At 44.4% G+C, this 15,651-nt stretch overlaps 1 protein-coding gene across 3 annotated transcripts in view; it reads left to right on the top strand.

Moving 5' to 3' along the window:
* Positions 1-15,651, top strand: part of LOC119970184 (ephrin type-A receptor 5-like) — a 430,626-nt gene that overhangs the window by 381,835 nt on the left and 33,140 nt on the right. For all 3 annotated transcript variants that reach the window (XM_038804402.1, XM_038804401.1, XM_038804403.1), the window contains exon 13: positions 1,034-1,243. In XM_038804402.1, the coding sequence (XP_038660330.1) occupies positions 1,034-1,243 (210 nt within the window). The remainder of the gene's footprint in view (positions 1-1,033; positions 1,244-15,651) is intronic.

Below are 15,651 nucleotides of genomic sequence, written 5' to 3'. Positions count from 1 at the left end.
TTGTGTTTTTTGTCTCCAAAGTGAAGGACTGTTGGGTATGCCTGCAACTGAAATGACAAAGTCTGGATAAATTGCATGTTTTGATGTGGTTATTAAATCAGGGCTGTCCTTGTGGTATCTGTTTTTGGGGGTTGTGCTTACTTTCTTGAAGCCTTAGTGGGCTTTTGCTAGTTCTCCGGGTTTGAATGCATGTATATTGAAACAGCCAAGTGTTTCACTGGGGGGGATTTTTACATCCGACGCCCTGTTTCCTGCCACTGGGAAGTGGTGACATCCAAACTTGTTCGCAAAACACATAGCTGCAATCCCGTCCCCACAAGTGAGGAAACTGCAACAGACTACAACATTTCTATGTGTGTGTGTGTGTATATTTCAGAACTGCAAAATTGATTGGACAAAGTGATATTTTGGTAACTTTAATTTGTCCCTCACCCCATTTCATCTTTAAAAGTGCTGAATCAGGTCTAGGTGGCTGATACCTGAATGGGCCTGTGCAATGTTCTTTAGTGGTTAGGTCGCTTTGAATTTGATATCTCAAAAAATTATAAAGTCCTGTTTATTTTGATGCAAGGATTTTTGTACTTCAAAGGCAAAAGCCTTTTGATGTATGTTAGTGCCCTCTGACCAGAGTGGAAAAACCACAGCACTAATTTTGTAAATTAACCAGATCTATTTCATCCTTTTCTTTCAAATGTTACCGAATTGTGCCGATGCCCTATTTAGTTTCTTCCAGAAACTTTCTACTTCCCTCAGTCCACAATATCCCATGATCGAAAGGACATGCAGCCAACCAGCTTCTGCGGGTGCACGTCCACTCTTAATAATTAGGTGATATTCACAAATGAAAGCGTAATATGTCTGTCCAGTAGTGCTGTGTTTGATATTTTAATAGAGACATTTAAAATGGACCTCTTTCTTCGAATCACATCTCAAAGTAATTACAACTAAAAAGTCTAGTCTTTGGTCATTCTTTTATGAAAATATTATTTAATAGTAAAGATACCAAATGATCAATTCTTTAACTCTCCTGTAGAAAAATGATGGCCACTTTACAGTAATCCAGCTAGTGGGAATGCTGAGAGGAATTGCCTCTGGAATGAGGTATCTTTCAGACATGGGCTATGTCCACCGAGATCTGGCTGCTCGAAATATCTTAGTCAACAGTAACCTGGTCAGTAAGGTTTCTGATTTTGGCCTTTCCCGGATACTTGAAGATGACCCAGAAGCTGCTTATACAACAAGGGTATGTGAAACTATATTTGGTCTGTGTTGCCTTTGTTTGTAGCTTGACTAATAAGTAATGTAACACAGGCTGTATAACGGACATCAAAAAAGATTTTGGAAAATTATAGTGGTATATCAACAGGCAAATCACTGTTTTCCCACACACAAAAATTGAGTTGAGGATATTAACTCTGTCAGGCAGAGCTTGGGTAGGAAAGAAAATGTCTCGATCTTTGCTGCTTATAATCCCTGTTGACTCTTTTTGGATTAAGGTGCACCTGCAGTAATTTATATATTCCTCATACAAATGTAAAGTTACTGGCTTCAGTTTTTCTTTATACATTCCCTGAATTGGGACATCATTAGCAAGGCCAGCGTTTAATGTGCATCCATAATTGCCTTTGTGAAGGTGGTGATGGACCATCTTCGTGTGGTAAAGGTATGCCCGCAGTGCTGTAAGGGAAGGAGTTCCAAGATTTTGGCCCAGCGATGATAAAGAAATAATGAAGTTCGAAACAAAAACAGAAAATACTGGACAATCTCAGCAAGTCTGAAGCAGGCTGTCCAGGGTTGGGAGACTATGAGGTTGGACTCTACCTCACAACGGCTGAACGCCAACTCTCAGACACTTCTTCCTACCTCCCCCAGGCCATGACACCACCACCAAGCACCAAGCCATTGTTTCCAGGCAGGACTGTCACTGACCTCATCTCCTCTGGAGATCTTCCCTCCATGGGATCCAAACCCATAATCTCCCAAGTGGGGCAGCCCACTTCTACCTCCTCCCTAAAATCTACAAACAGGACTGTCCCAGTCGGCCCATCGTGTCAGCCTGTTCCTGCCCTGTCAAACTCATTTTTTCCTATCTGACTTAATACCCTCTCCTCTTGTCCAGTCACTTCCCACCTATGTTCATGATTCCTCCAATGCCCTAGCATGTCAATAACTTCCAGTTCCCTGGACCTAACCACTTCCTCTTTACCATGGATGCCCAATCCCTCTGTACCTCCATTCCCCACCAGGATGGTTTGAGGGCTCTCTGTTTCTTCCTCGAACAGAGGCCCAAACAATCCCCATCCACCACCACTCTCTGTCAGGCTGAATTTGTCCTCTCACTGAACAATTTCTCCTTTAACGTGTCTCATTTCCTCCAAACCAAAGGTGTGTTACGGGTACCCGCATGGGTCCCAGTTTTTCCTGTCCCTTTATGGGGTATGTGGAGCATTCCTTGTTCCCATCCTACTCCAGCCCCATCCTACAACTCTTTTGATGCTGCTCCATGTTCCCAACTGGACCTGGAAAAATGTCTTAATTTTGTTTCCAATTTCCACCCCTCTGTCACCTTCACATGGTCCATCTCCGACACTTCCCTTCCCTTCTTTGACTTTTCGATCTCAACATCTGGGGATAGACTGTCCACTAATATCCATCACGAGCTCACTGACTCCCACAGCTACCTTGATGACAGCTCTTTACACCCCACATCCTGTAAGGACTCCATCCCATTCTCCCAGTTCCTTTGCCTCCGCTGCATCTATTATGATGATGCCACTTTCCAAAACAGTGCTGCTGACATGTCTTCATTCTTCCTAAATCGTGGTTTTGCACCCACTATGGTCGACAGGACTCTCAACCATGCATGACCCATCTCCCGCACCTCTGCCCTCACACCCTCTCCGCCCTCCGAGAACCAGGATATGATCCCCCTTGTCCTCACCTTTCACCCCACCAGCCTCATTCAAAGAATCATCCCCCACCATTTCACCAATCCAGCATGATGCCATCATCAAACACATCTTCCTGTCAGCATTTCTCCGGGTCCGTTCCCTCCAGGATACCCTGGTCCACTCCTCCATCACCTCCAACAGCTCACCCTCTTCCCACGACATCTTACCATGCATTCACAGAGGGTGTAAAACCTGTTCTACCATTCACACATTTTAATCTCTTTATGAGCCACTATCAGCACCCTTCTTAGCCTTAATCACCCCATTTACATCTTCTGTCCTCAACATCTTTGTCTATCTATAACAATAATAATAATCTTTATTTTTGCAAGTAGGTTTACATTAACACTGCAATGAAGTTACTGTGAAAAGCCCCTGTCGCCACATTCCGGCGCCTGTTCGGGTACACTGAGAGAGAATTCAGAATGTCCAAATTACCTAATGGCACATCTTTCGGGACTTGTGGGAGGAAACCAGAGCATCCAGAGGAAACCCTTGCAGACTCGGGGAGAACATGCAGTCTCAGCACAGACAGTGACCCAAGCCAGCAATTGAACCTGGGACCCAGGCGCTGTGAAGCCACAGTGGTAACCACTATGCTACCGAGCAGCCCCACCTGTTCTGGTTCCCTGTCAAACCCCACCGCTCTGCGCACCACCCCCTCACCACAGTATAAATCTGACCCCATCTCCAGTTCTCTATAGCTTTGACAAAGACTCATCCAGACTCAAAACGTTAGCTCCCTTTTCTCTCCACAGATGTTGACAGGCCTGCTGAGATTGTCCAGTATTTTCTGTTTTTGTTTCAGATTCCAGCATCTATAGTAATTTGCTTTTATGGATGATAAAGTTAGGGTTCGTCTTCGGTGGTCAATAGTTTACCCAACTAAAGCTTCTCATGTTTTGTAATATAACGTTGATTGCGAATTGGCGAATATTAAAACTTCACATGCAAAAACAACAGCTTGCATTGATATTATGCCTGAAGTAAAAAAAAGCTTTTAAAGCCACTTCACAGGATATTATCAAACAGAAATTTGACAATGATCCGCATAAATAGATATTAGGCCAGGTGACAAAAAGCTTGGTTAATGGGAGTGATTTTAAGGAATGACTTAATGGAGAAGGGGCCAGTAGAGAGTACAGAGATTTATGGACAAAATTCCATAGTATTGTGCCTCGGCAGTTCACGACATCACGAGCCATGGTGGAGCGGTTAAAATGGGGAATGCATAAAAGGCCAGATTTGAAGAATCGTAAAGATCTTGTAGGATTGCAGGGCTTGAGAAGGTTTCAGAGATGGAGAGTGGCAAAGCCACGCTAGTATTCAAATCTAAAGATGAGAATGTTAAACTGAAATGTTGTCAGGCCAGGTACATGAGGACAGGTGTCATGCGTGAGCAAGATTTGGTGCGAGTTTGGATACAAACAGCTGAGTTTTGGATGAGCTCACGTTAATATTTATCACCTGGCAGGAACATAAAAGCACATACCTAAACTACCCTTGAGGCCGAATTTATTGATTAGCATTCTAGTCCTTCAAGAATTTTACTTAAAGATTGTGGCAACAAATCACCTGATTTTAGATCTTGCCAGCATTGACAGGGTATGAATATGTATGCACATTTGGTCCAGTCACTGTCTTCTCTACAGAGACGAGCTGACATTATCACAATAACAATGTACTTTGACTGTTCAATCAAACCAAGCCACAATTAAACCTTTGCAGGCTCAGACTTTGTTCTGGATTTTATGTCTATCCTTATCGCCTGTAAAAGTGTAATTCCGCATGAGCTGACATTTGTTCATGTGTGAATGTGACCAAGTAACATTTTCATTCTGCACGCATTCAGCCTGGGATTACACCACTCTACATGCCAGCACTCTATGCTCTCTCAAACCTTTAAAGTTTTTGGACCTTTTAAAGCGTTGCTGCTCCAACACAAATATCACAAGTGGATGTGACAATATCTCTCATTTATTTTCTCAATTAACCAGGGATTTACCTATCATCAGGAATCTTTATTAAAAAGAACATACCAAAATAATCTCATTGGAATTAAAATACCAGCCGTCCAAAAATGGAATAGTGCACTGCTGAACAAAAGGGCTTCATAAATGTATATAAATATGGAGTCAAATAATGTTATGAGGAGAGGTTTTGCTGATAGTTTGCAGAGATAATTCAAATGCCTGTAGTTCTTTGTAATCTCAAGGGCTGACTTTTCTTAACATGGGACAATTTCTGGCCATTGCCTCGCAGATAGAATGGCTTCAGTGAGAGCAGTGGAAGGCTCAAGTGACAGTGTTAGGGGTTCTTGAGATGTTTGTGGTCAACGGTCTTGGGCCTGGGAGAATCTAGCTACAGTAACTTGATGGCTGTTGGGAGACCAGCACAACTGGCTTCTTTGGTGCAAAGTTAAGCATTGGTTATTTTGCTGACAAAGGAATCTTTCCTTGAGAGAAAGGCAACGCATTCTATTCATTGCACAACTACCTCTACTATCAGTCTGAGGCTCAATGCTCGGGGTCAACAGGTGAGCAGGCTGTAGAATATTTGTGAACCAATTACAGCTCTGAGCCGTTCTGAGATTATGGAGTCAAAAACCTGTATGGTCCCAGTTTGAACATCCTTTAAATATGCACCAACTGGTCCCACAGATACCCGCAAGTATTCCAGTTTTAATGTCTATTGAGATGGTTGCATACTCCCAAGATTGATGGCAGAGTGTGAGTGTGTTGGCAATGGACTCCTGCACACTTTCCAACATGTTGCAGTAGCTCACCCTGGTGGACAATCTAAATCATCAGCAATTGATTATACACCAATCACATTTTGTTCCTAAAGACTGGTTCCCCAAAGCTTGTCAATCTGGTCATGTCAACCAAACAAAGCCACAAAACCGCTCTCTAAATAGATGTTTCCAGGGATACACCAGTTTTGAGCTCTGTGAATCACCTCACAAGCCATTGTAACACACAGGCTATTAGCACAGAAGCTTGTTAATTCCTATGTTGGTGATTGGAAACCATGGTGTGGAGATGCCGGCATTGGACTGGGGTGGACACAGTAAGAAGTCTTACATCACCAGGTTAAAGTCCAACAGGTTTGTTTTGAATCACCATTTTTCGGATCACTGTTCCTTCATCAAGTGAATAATGAAAGAGCTTTGCTCCGAAAGCTAGTGATTCGAAACAAACCTGTTGGACTTTAACCCAGTGTTGTAAGACTTCTTACGATGCTTGGAAAGGTAAGAGTGAGTTATGGTACGTGCTTGGGAGCATAAGCATTTCGTTGACAAATGGCAATCTAATGAAGCACCAGGTTGCCATGCTGTGTTTGTGAACTAGAGACTTAAGTGGAAACAGAAAAGCCAGGGAATGACTAAATAACCTCACCATCTCCAATGTGTGTTCTCCGTCTGTCAACAAAGTTGATGACAAATGCCTCCATTGATGCCAGAGTTTGTAACAGAATGGGACCTCCTCCTGTTCTTTAGATTTCCTTTTCATTCTGTGCCAGCTTCTTCTACAATGAGGATTGTGGTGGGTTAAAGTCTGCCCTATTGAAGTGTTTTGCAAATATTTGAATTAGTAAAGCAGGAAAGCTGAATAAAATGGGCAAGTTAATTGTGATGGTAGCAAAGGTTTTTGAACGCATTAAAGAAAGAAGCAGGAAGTGTCTCATTGTGATTAGAGGAGAGGTCCTTGTAGGATTGTATGTGCTAAGTCTAAAGTATGGTGTGGGGAGGAAGAAAGGTAAGTGGAATCTCTTACCTTAATAACTACGGCTGGGTCACTGTCTGTGTGGAGTCTGCACGTCCTCCCCCTGTGTGCGTGGGTTTCCTCCGGGTGCTCCGGTTTCCTCCCACAGTCCAAAGATGTGCGGGTTAGGTGGATTGGCCATGCTAAATTGCCCGTAGTGTGCTAATAAAAGTAAGGTTAAGGGGGGGTTGTTGGGTTACGGGTATAGGGTGGATACGTGGGTTTGAGTAGGGTGATCATGGCTCGGCACAACATTGAGGGCCGAAGGGCCTGTTCTGTGCTGTACTGTTCTATGTTCTATGTACTCAAAGGTTTACTTTATTGTCTAATTAAACGTCTTCCGACGTTGCAGTCGTCCTAAATTTGATCGAGGTATCCAAAACTGTGAGGTGTCTGGACAGAGTAGTTAAGGAGAAACTGTTCCCATTGTTGGAAGGATTGAGAACTGGATGCCAGATTTAAGACAGTTGGCAAAGACGACATGAAGAAAAACATTTTCATGCAGTGAGCAGTTAGCATCTGGAATGCACTGCCTGAGATTGTGGTGGAGGCAGGTGAAATTGAAACTTTCAAAAGGAAAGTCAATCTGAAAAGGAAAACCTTGCAGGGCTACAGGAAAAAGGCAGGAGCGTGCACTATTTGAATTGCTCCTTCAGAGGACCAGGATCGGCGGAATGGCCTCTTTCTGTGCTGTAACCATTCTATGATTCTATGAGCTATTCTTCTGGCACCAACATGTCGAGCCACTTCTCCCCAATGTTGCTTGTAATTTGTTGGGGTACCTGTGGCCCACTTGAAAGAAAAAGGACCTATTTCCTAATCTCAGTGTTCCTGAGCATCTCCATAATTGTACTAGAAATGAGAGTGCTCTGCTCAATGTCATGCTGCCCACTACCTCCCTCACCCACTGTCTGCTGACCACCTTTCAAAAGTGCATTTTGAGCGTCAAGCTGCCTTTTGAGTGGCTGCTCTGGATTTCCTGACTCCCCAGATTGTGAACACTCATTTGTGTGACTAAAGTGAAGCCCAACCACCAAAGTCACCAGACTCCCTATGGATGCCGCACTCACTGCCTCCACAATCTGCCAAAAACATTAATCATCTCTTGTTTCTTTCAAAAATTCAAAGGAATAATGTTGTACCTGCGCACATCTCCACCCATCCTGCTTTAATAAAACAAACCAACAACTTTTGTAAATAACTACCTTTGGCGAAACCTTAATCCAAATTAATCCAAATTAGTGTCTTGGAGGACGTTCAATATTAAAGAAACATTTGTGTTTACATTGACCAAAGGCACAAATGAAATCAGCAATCACAATGCATTGAAAATTGATACAACTGCATAAATACCCTTTGGGTTGAAAGACAGTATAATGTCACCCCAAAGGATTTATTTTTGTCTGCATTGGACAATTGTTAGATTTAATGATAAGACTTTTCCCCTTGAATTTAGAATGTCTCGTCAAACTCAATCAGCAATAAATTCATGACTTTGGGCCTCTTCCGTTCCATCACCTGTAGACCTACACATCCAAAGATGTGCAGGTTAGGTGGATTCACCATGCTAAATTGACCCTTAGTGTCCAAAAATTGGGTGAGGGTAGGTTGGGGGTATGTGCCTGTGAGTGCTATTTCAGACAGTCGTTGCAAATGGCCTTTGTTGCACTGTCACGATTCTATGTTCTATGATTTAGTCAAAATGAGAAGGACGCAAGGTACAGGGCACTGACCCCTTCCAACAATCGAGCCCTTTAACAAGATGATGTTCTGGACATCCCAGCACTCGATCCATTGCCAACAAGCCCGATTTTGAGGCAGTTACTGTTCTGTTAACACCAGGGGGATCAATGGAAATCAACCTTATTGACCCAGATTTATTTATGATGGAGAATTGTATCCATATATCATACCTATTGCCAGCAGCATGAAGCAGAAAATGCCCCCAGCTTTTCCAAAACTTAATCACTCATTTTCCAAAAATTGAGTTAGGCTGGCTCTTGGTGACAAGTCATCAGTGCCAGCAGCTCATAGAAGCGACTTTGCCAAATTTTCCAATCAAAATTCTTGTTGGCATATTGCGTGCAGCACTCTTAACCAAACAGCTTGGGACTGCGTGAAGCAACTGCATTGCAGAGCTGCAGTCTGCCACGCTGAGGGCAGAAAAAAGAGACTAAATCTGACTGAAACTCAGCAGAGTAGCTGGAATCTAGGCTGGCACCTAGATGCACAGAATTTCAACCATTCACTCATTTTCTGGATAGTTTTATTGGAGTGGAGCCTTCACTCACCAAGTCTGCCTACTTCCATCTGCATAACATCTCCTGACATCGCACTGGAGATAAGACAAGAGCAGGAACCTGGAACGTGAGACATCACCTGCTTTGTAGTAAGGGACCAGTTATATGGTTTGCAACATAAACCTGTGAAGTATGAGCAACATTGCTTCTCTTGATGCTCAGAGCTCAAGAGGTCCCGTTACAAGAGGGTGAGCTTACCTGGGTTGAAGAGACTGCTCGTTCTCTCAATATGATCCGTAGCTCGGTTAGGACATTTCATGAAGTATGTGTTGATCATTTTTTGCTTCCGTCATACAGTCTCTTGCACTTGACACATTAGATTTCATCTGCCATAATAATAATAAAAATAATAATCTTTATTGTCACAAGTAGGCTTACATTAACACTGCAATGAAGTTACCGTGAAGAGCCCCCAGTCGCCACGTTCTGGCGCCTGTTCGTGTATACGGAAGGAGAATTCAGAACATGCAAATTACCAAACAGTACGTCTTTTGGGACTTGTGGGAGGAAACTGGAGCACACGGAGGAAACCCACACAGACAGGGGGTGAACGTGGAGACTCCGCACAAACATTGTCCCAAGCTGGGAATCGAATCTGGGACCCTGACGCTGTGAAGCAACAGTGCTAACCACTGTGCTACCATGCCATTGATATGGCTAGGTGTTTATTTTGTCCAGCTCATTGTACTTTACAAGGTGTCCATTTGCATTCTGCTCCCTGTTAGAAAAAAGACTTTGCCACTTTGAAAAAGATTTTGAACTCACATTGTTGAGGCAAGTGAGAAGTGGCCCCAGCATTGACCCCTGGCACACTCCACTCAGTGCAACCCCTAGCCCCATGCTCCAAGAACAAAGAACAAGACCAAAGAACAATACAGCACAGGTACAGGCCCTTCGACCCTCCAAGCTTGCGCCGATCACGTGTCCTATTTAGACCAACCGCCTGCATCCTTCTATACCGCACCTGTTCACGTGCCGATACAGATGAGTCGTAAAGGTCACAAACATATCTGCCTCAACCACCTCACTTGGCAGTGCATTCCAGGCCACCACCACCCTCTGTGTAAAAATAACTTCCACCGCACATCTCCACTGAACCTTCCACCCCTCACCTTGAACTTGTGCCACCTTGTGATTGTCATTCCCGCCCTGGGAAAAAGCCTCCAACTTTTCACACCAACTACAGCCCTAATAATTTTATAAACTTCTTTCAGGTTGCCCCTCAGCCTCCATCTCTCGAGGGAGAACAATCCCAGTTTATTCAATCTCTCCTCATAGCTAATACCCTCCATACCAGGCAACATCCTGGTAAACCTTTTCTGTACTCTCTGTGTCCTTCTGGTATGCAGTGACCAGAATTGGACACCTTATTCAAAATGTGGCCCAACCAACGTTCTATATAATTGTAACATAATTTTCGAACTTTTATACTCGATATCCCGTCCTATGAAGGCAAACATGTCATATGCTTTCTTTACCACAATTTCCACCTGTTCTGCCACTTTTATGGATCTGTGAACCTGCACACCCAGATCTCTGTATCTCTATGCTCCTGATGGTTCTGCCATTTATTTTATAGCTCCCACCTGAATTGGATCTACCAAAATGCATCACCTCTCATTTGTCCGGATTAAATTCCACCTGCTATTTCTCTGCCCAATTTTGCAGCCAATCTATACCCTGTTGTATTCTCTGACAATCTTCATCACTATCCGCAACTCCTGCAATCTTAGTATCATCCGCAAACGTGCTAATCAGAATCACTACATTTTCTTCCAAGTTATTTATATATATTACAAAGAGCAGAGGTTCCAGTACTGATCCCTGCGGAACACCACTAGGTACAGACATCCATTTGGAAAAGCACCCTTCCACTGCTACTCTCTGTCCTCTATAGCCAAGCCAGTTCTGAATCCATCCAGTTAGTTCACCCCTGACCCCATGTGATTTAATCTTTTGCACCAGCCTGCCATGAGGGACCTTATCAAACCTCCAGATTCTGATCCATTCCCAAGGGCATACTCTTGAGTCAAGAATCTAGTTTGACTGACAGATTTTCATGAGGGAATTTGCCAAATGGTGAATGGATATTTAGATATTAGTATCCTGGAGCGCTTCCCAGTTTATTCCAAAAGTTACTTCCTCCATGATGTCGAGATGGTTGGTCTGGCATGATCTTTCCCTTCTGAATCTATGTTGGGTACTGTTTACCACCTTATTATTGTAGAAATCCTTTTTCAGATTTATTCCAGCCTATTGCAGCTGCCTCTTCAGCCCCAGATAAGCCTACTCTCCTTTGATGTACCTCCTGCATCAGAACTTCCAAATTATCATCATCAAGTGCTGATCACATGACATGCGCTTTTCCACTGGGAATCATTATTGTATTATTTTATATTGATATTAATAGGTTTTCCAGTTACCTGTGGCTGTTTTAACACTCCCCCACCCAATAGCTTTGCTGAATCTAGCATCATATTCACCATCTAGCAGTTCCCCCTTGTCCACTGCCTCCTATTTTTAACATCAATATTAAGGGCGTGGTGTTAGGAAGCAGATACTTCCTACTCCTCCTAGAACACTAGGGACTCTCAATAAAGAGACTAATCCTGGTCTCTCCTGAACATTCAGTGGACTGTCACCAGATTTGGTCTTGCAGGGGCCTCCCAATTCCTTAAGTTGAAATGACATCATCGGGCCATAGCTTCTGAACCTAAAGTAAGACTCGTCTGGGAGCAGTGGATCGCTGTGTATATTTTGCGGTGAGTTCAGCTAATAGTGTCAGGAATGAGTCTGGAGCACCAAAAGAATCGAGCCCACCTCCCTCCACCCCATTTTAGCGACACCCCAGCCTTAAAATCTACCCCTAACCTTTGCTTCTGATTAAAGCCGTTTGAATAGCAGTTGCTGGTCAGAGGGAGAAAGATTGCTTTGGTCTCTCCTTCTGTTGTTCAATGGATAATTTCTGAAAAAAGGGACATGTCAAAGCTTTTCATCTTGCACTCATCAGGACACTTTGCAAGAATATCAGTATAAGGGGAAAACAATAGTTTATGCTGTATGAGAAAGGATTGTCAGGCAAATGGACTCTGTTTGTGGAGACAGTGCCATGGAGAATGCACCAGTTGATGGCGACTGACAGATAACAGCCAAGCACTGTTTGAAATTAAAACCAGGCAGCTTGATCCTGATTAGTCAAGGCATTGCCCTGAGGAATGAATCAGCAAATGGCAGCCACTTGTTTTGTTTAACTGAAACGGTCACAATGTGTTTACATGTTCGTTCTGATGGCAAAGAACAGGGCCTTGTTTATTAATATATGTAGCTTCCAGTACATGCAAGTACACCATGCTGCCAGCCTGACTGACACTCATAAATTGATGGTCAGTGTAATTCTTAGCATATTGTGGATTATTTAGCAAATATTCTAATCGCGGAATCACATCTAACGTTGGACACCATGTTTTGAGATTTTCAGGCATGGGTTGGTCTGTAATATGCTCATTTCGATAGTGGGAGGAGCGTGCTGCTTAATAATACAATCTGCAGTCTTTGGGACAGGTGGCTTACATATCTACCATCATGCTGGAACCGTTGAAACTTTTTGTCTTGCACTCATCATCTTATGTTTTTGAGTGTCCTGATGAGTGCAAGACAAAAAGCTTTGACAGAATGCCTCTTTTTCTGCAGTACTCAAGTTCTGTCCCACCAAACAACTCAAACCGACGATCTACAATCAAACACATTAAGTTAGGTTACTGTTCTGAGTTACATTTAATGAGAACCCAAAGATTGCAGGTGGAGCTAGGTGACTGAGTGCTTTGAAAACAAGATCAAGGTTAGGAAAAACAATGCCCGGTCATTCAGGGTAGCCAATGGAATTCAGCTAAGACAGAAGTGCTAGGTTTGCAGAGCTTATTTGGGGACAGTCTATGTTACAGCAACAACTTGTATTCATACAGCACCTTTAATGTAGTTCCAAGGCACTTTGCAGAAATGTGATTCAATACGTGGCAGAGAAAGGAACTTATATAAGGAGGAGCTCGCAAAGCTGATGAACATAATCCTCTTTAGGGCGCCACATGTCCCAATTGTATTTCTGTTGCTCTGTTACCTCTGCTGCAGAGTCCTACATGTACAATATCCTGGTTTAAGGGATGAATTCAGCAGGGGTCCCGGTGCACCATGTTTCGCATTGTCTTGCTTCAGGCAATTTTCTTAAGTTAATCCATTTGGCAGTGCTGAATAAATTGTGCTGATTTAAACGGACTTTTGGCCAGCTTTCATGCTGGTGCTCCAGAATTCCAGTGGGCTATCAGGGAGGAAATGTTCACAAAATAAGTGCTGCAGCTAATTCCTCCCTTGAGATAAATGATCACAAGAAAGAATAAACAAAGATTATTTTCTCCCTCTCTATAAAATCTTGTAAAGTTGCCCCATTTTAATGGTGGATACAGTTCTCATGTGCATTAAATATTTGATCAGCGAACTGATTGTTCAAATGAGATTTAACACAGATAGTCAACAGAAGTCTGTCATATTGTATGAGAGGGGCAAAATAAACAGATATGAAGGCATGTGAGGCACTCTCTGCCTTATTCACAACAGATTAAATACTAAATGCAGCATAACAATGGAGATAGAGCAGGGGAAATAACCCTGGACTGCACACTCTTCTGTCAGTAATTATAACACTTTAGTCATTTTGGATAAAGAGGGTGTTATATGTCAGCAGAAAGTGTTAGTAGACTATTTAGGTGGCACGATGGCACAGTGGATGGCACTGATGCCTCACGACGCCAAGGTCCCGGGTTCAATTTGTTGCCTTCTTTACTTTGGGGTGAACCACAAGCTGTTTCTTATATCGACCAAATGACCACACAACCAATACGTTAGCTCAAAAACACAGTTTATTAATAGCACAAGACTTGTATCTCTACACCTAACAACTAAGATGACCTTTATTTAACTTTGAGTGACCGGCACTGTGCGAGATAAGGGGTGGGATTCTCCAACCCCCCACCGGACCGGAGAATTGGCGGGGGCGGCGTGAATCCCGCCCGACGCCGGCTGCCGAATTCTCCGGCGCCGTGTTTTTGGCGGGGGCGGGAGGAATCGCGCCGCGCCGGTTGGGGGCCGTTGGCAGTGCCCCCCCTCCCCCCCAGCGATTCTCCGCTCCTCGATGGGCCGAGCGACCGCCCGTTTTTGGCCAGTCCCACCGGCGTAAATTACACAAGGTTCTTACCAGCGGGACCTGGCTCTGCAGGTGGCCTGCAGAGTCCTTGGGGGGGGGGGGGGGGGGGGGGTGCTGAGGGAACTTGCCCCGGGGGGGGCCATGGTGGCCTAGCCCGTGATCGGGGCTCACTGATCTGCAGACGGACCTGTGCCATTGGGGCACTCTTTCCCTCCATGCCAGCCGCTGCAAAGCTCCGCCATGGCCGGCGCGGAGAAGAAACCCCCTGTGCATGCGGAGGAATCAAGCCAGTGGTTCTGGGAACATGCTGGCGCTTATCCACATGCGCCGGCCAGCGGAGTCCCTTCGGCGCAGTTGGCGTGGCGCGAACCACTCCAGCCTAGCCCCCGAAGGTGCGGAGAATTCCACACCTTCTCGGCAGCCCAACGCTGGAGTGGTTCACGCCACTCTTTGGCGCCAATATGGCCCGCACGCCAGATACTTGAAAATCCCGCCCAAGGCCTTTATCCGGGTCCACATGGTATGTTTGAAAGTGGTTGGGTTCGTCTCAGCTGGGCTCGTCCTTCAGGAATGGTCCTTGAACTTGGTTGTTCTGCTGCAATTGGTCGCACACAGTCCAGTCCCATAAGAGACAGATCTCTAGTGCGCAGGGCTATTTATCCTTTGTCTCTTTTGCGCCCTTTTGGGCAGTCCTTACTCCAGGTCCAATGGATCGATAGGTTCTCCATCACGCTCATCGGTCTCAGCCAATTAGGGGGTGGATACCTTGATAGTTGGGCGTGTCCTAGCTCTCATTGTCCCACTCACATAGGCCTTTCCAAATAAGGGGGGGTGGGATAGCGCCGGTTAGTCTGCTACTGTTGTAACTCTTTGATTCAAACTCTATTGTCCTGGGGGGACATGGTGATCGACTCTTAATGGATATAAGTTTCAGCCAAGCCTGTTTTTTTTGCGTAATACACAGAGGCTGTGTACCTGTCTGTGTCCCAAATTGACCACAATTCCCATGGTTCTTTGCAGGTGGCCATTTTATATGGCTACAAATTCCAGCCTTGGGTGACTGTGTGGAGTTTGCATTTTCTCCCCGTGTCTACCTGGGTTTCCTCCCACAGTCCAAACATTTGCTGGTTAGGTGGATTGGCCATGCTAAATTGCCTCTTAGTATCAAAAAGATTAGATGGGGTTACTGGGTTACGGGGATAGGGTGGAGGCATGAGCGTTAATACGGTGCTTTTTCCAAGGGCCGGTGCAAACCCGATGGGCTGAATGGCCTCCTTGTGCACTGTAGATTCTATGATTCTATTTATCCATGCTTTTTGCTGATTAAAGGACTCCATACCTGCAAAGTAATCGGGGAACAAATGAGACAATTTATTTCTTTAAGACTGTGAGAAAGTTCCCTCAGCTGCACAGTAAAAGTGAAAAGTTTGACCTGGTTGCAC

The sequence above is a fragment of the Scyliorhinus canicula genome, chromosome 8 (genome assembly GCF_902713615.1).
Source record: "Scyliorhinus canicula chromosome 8, sScyCan1.1, whole genome shotgun sequence".
Classification (NCBI taxonomy): Eukaryota; Metazoa; Chordata; class Chondrichthyes; order Carcharhiniformes; family Scyliorhinidae; genus Scyliorhinus; species Scyliorhinus canicula.
This window is presented reverse-complemented; position numbering and strand designations above follow the sequence as displayed.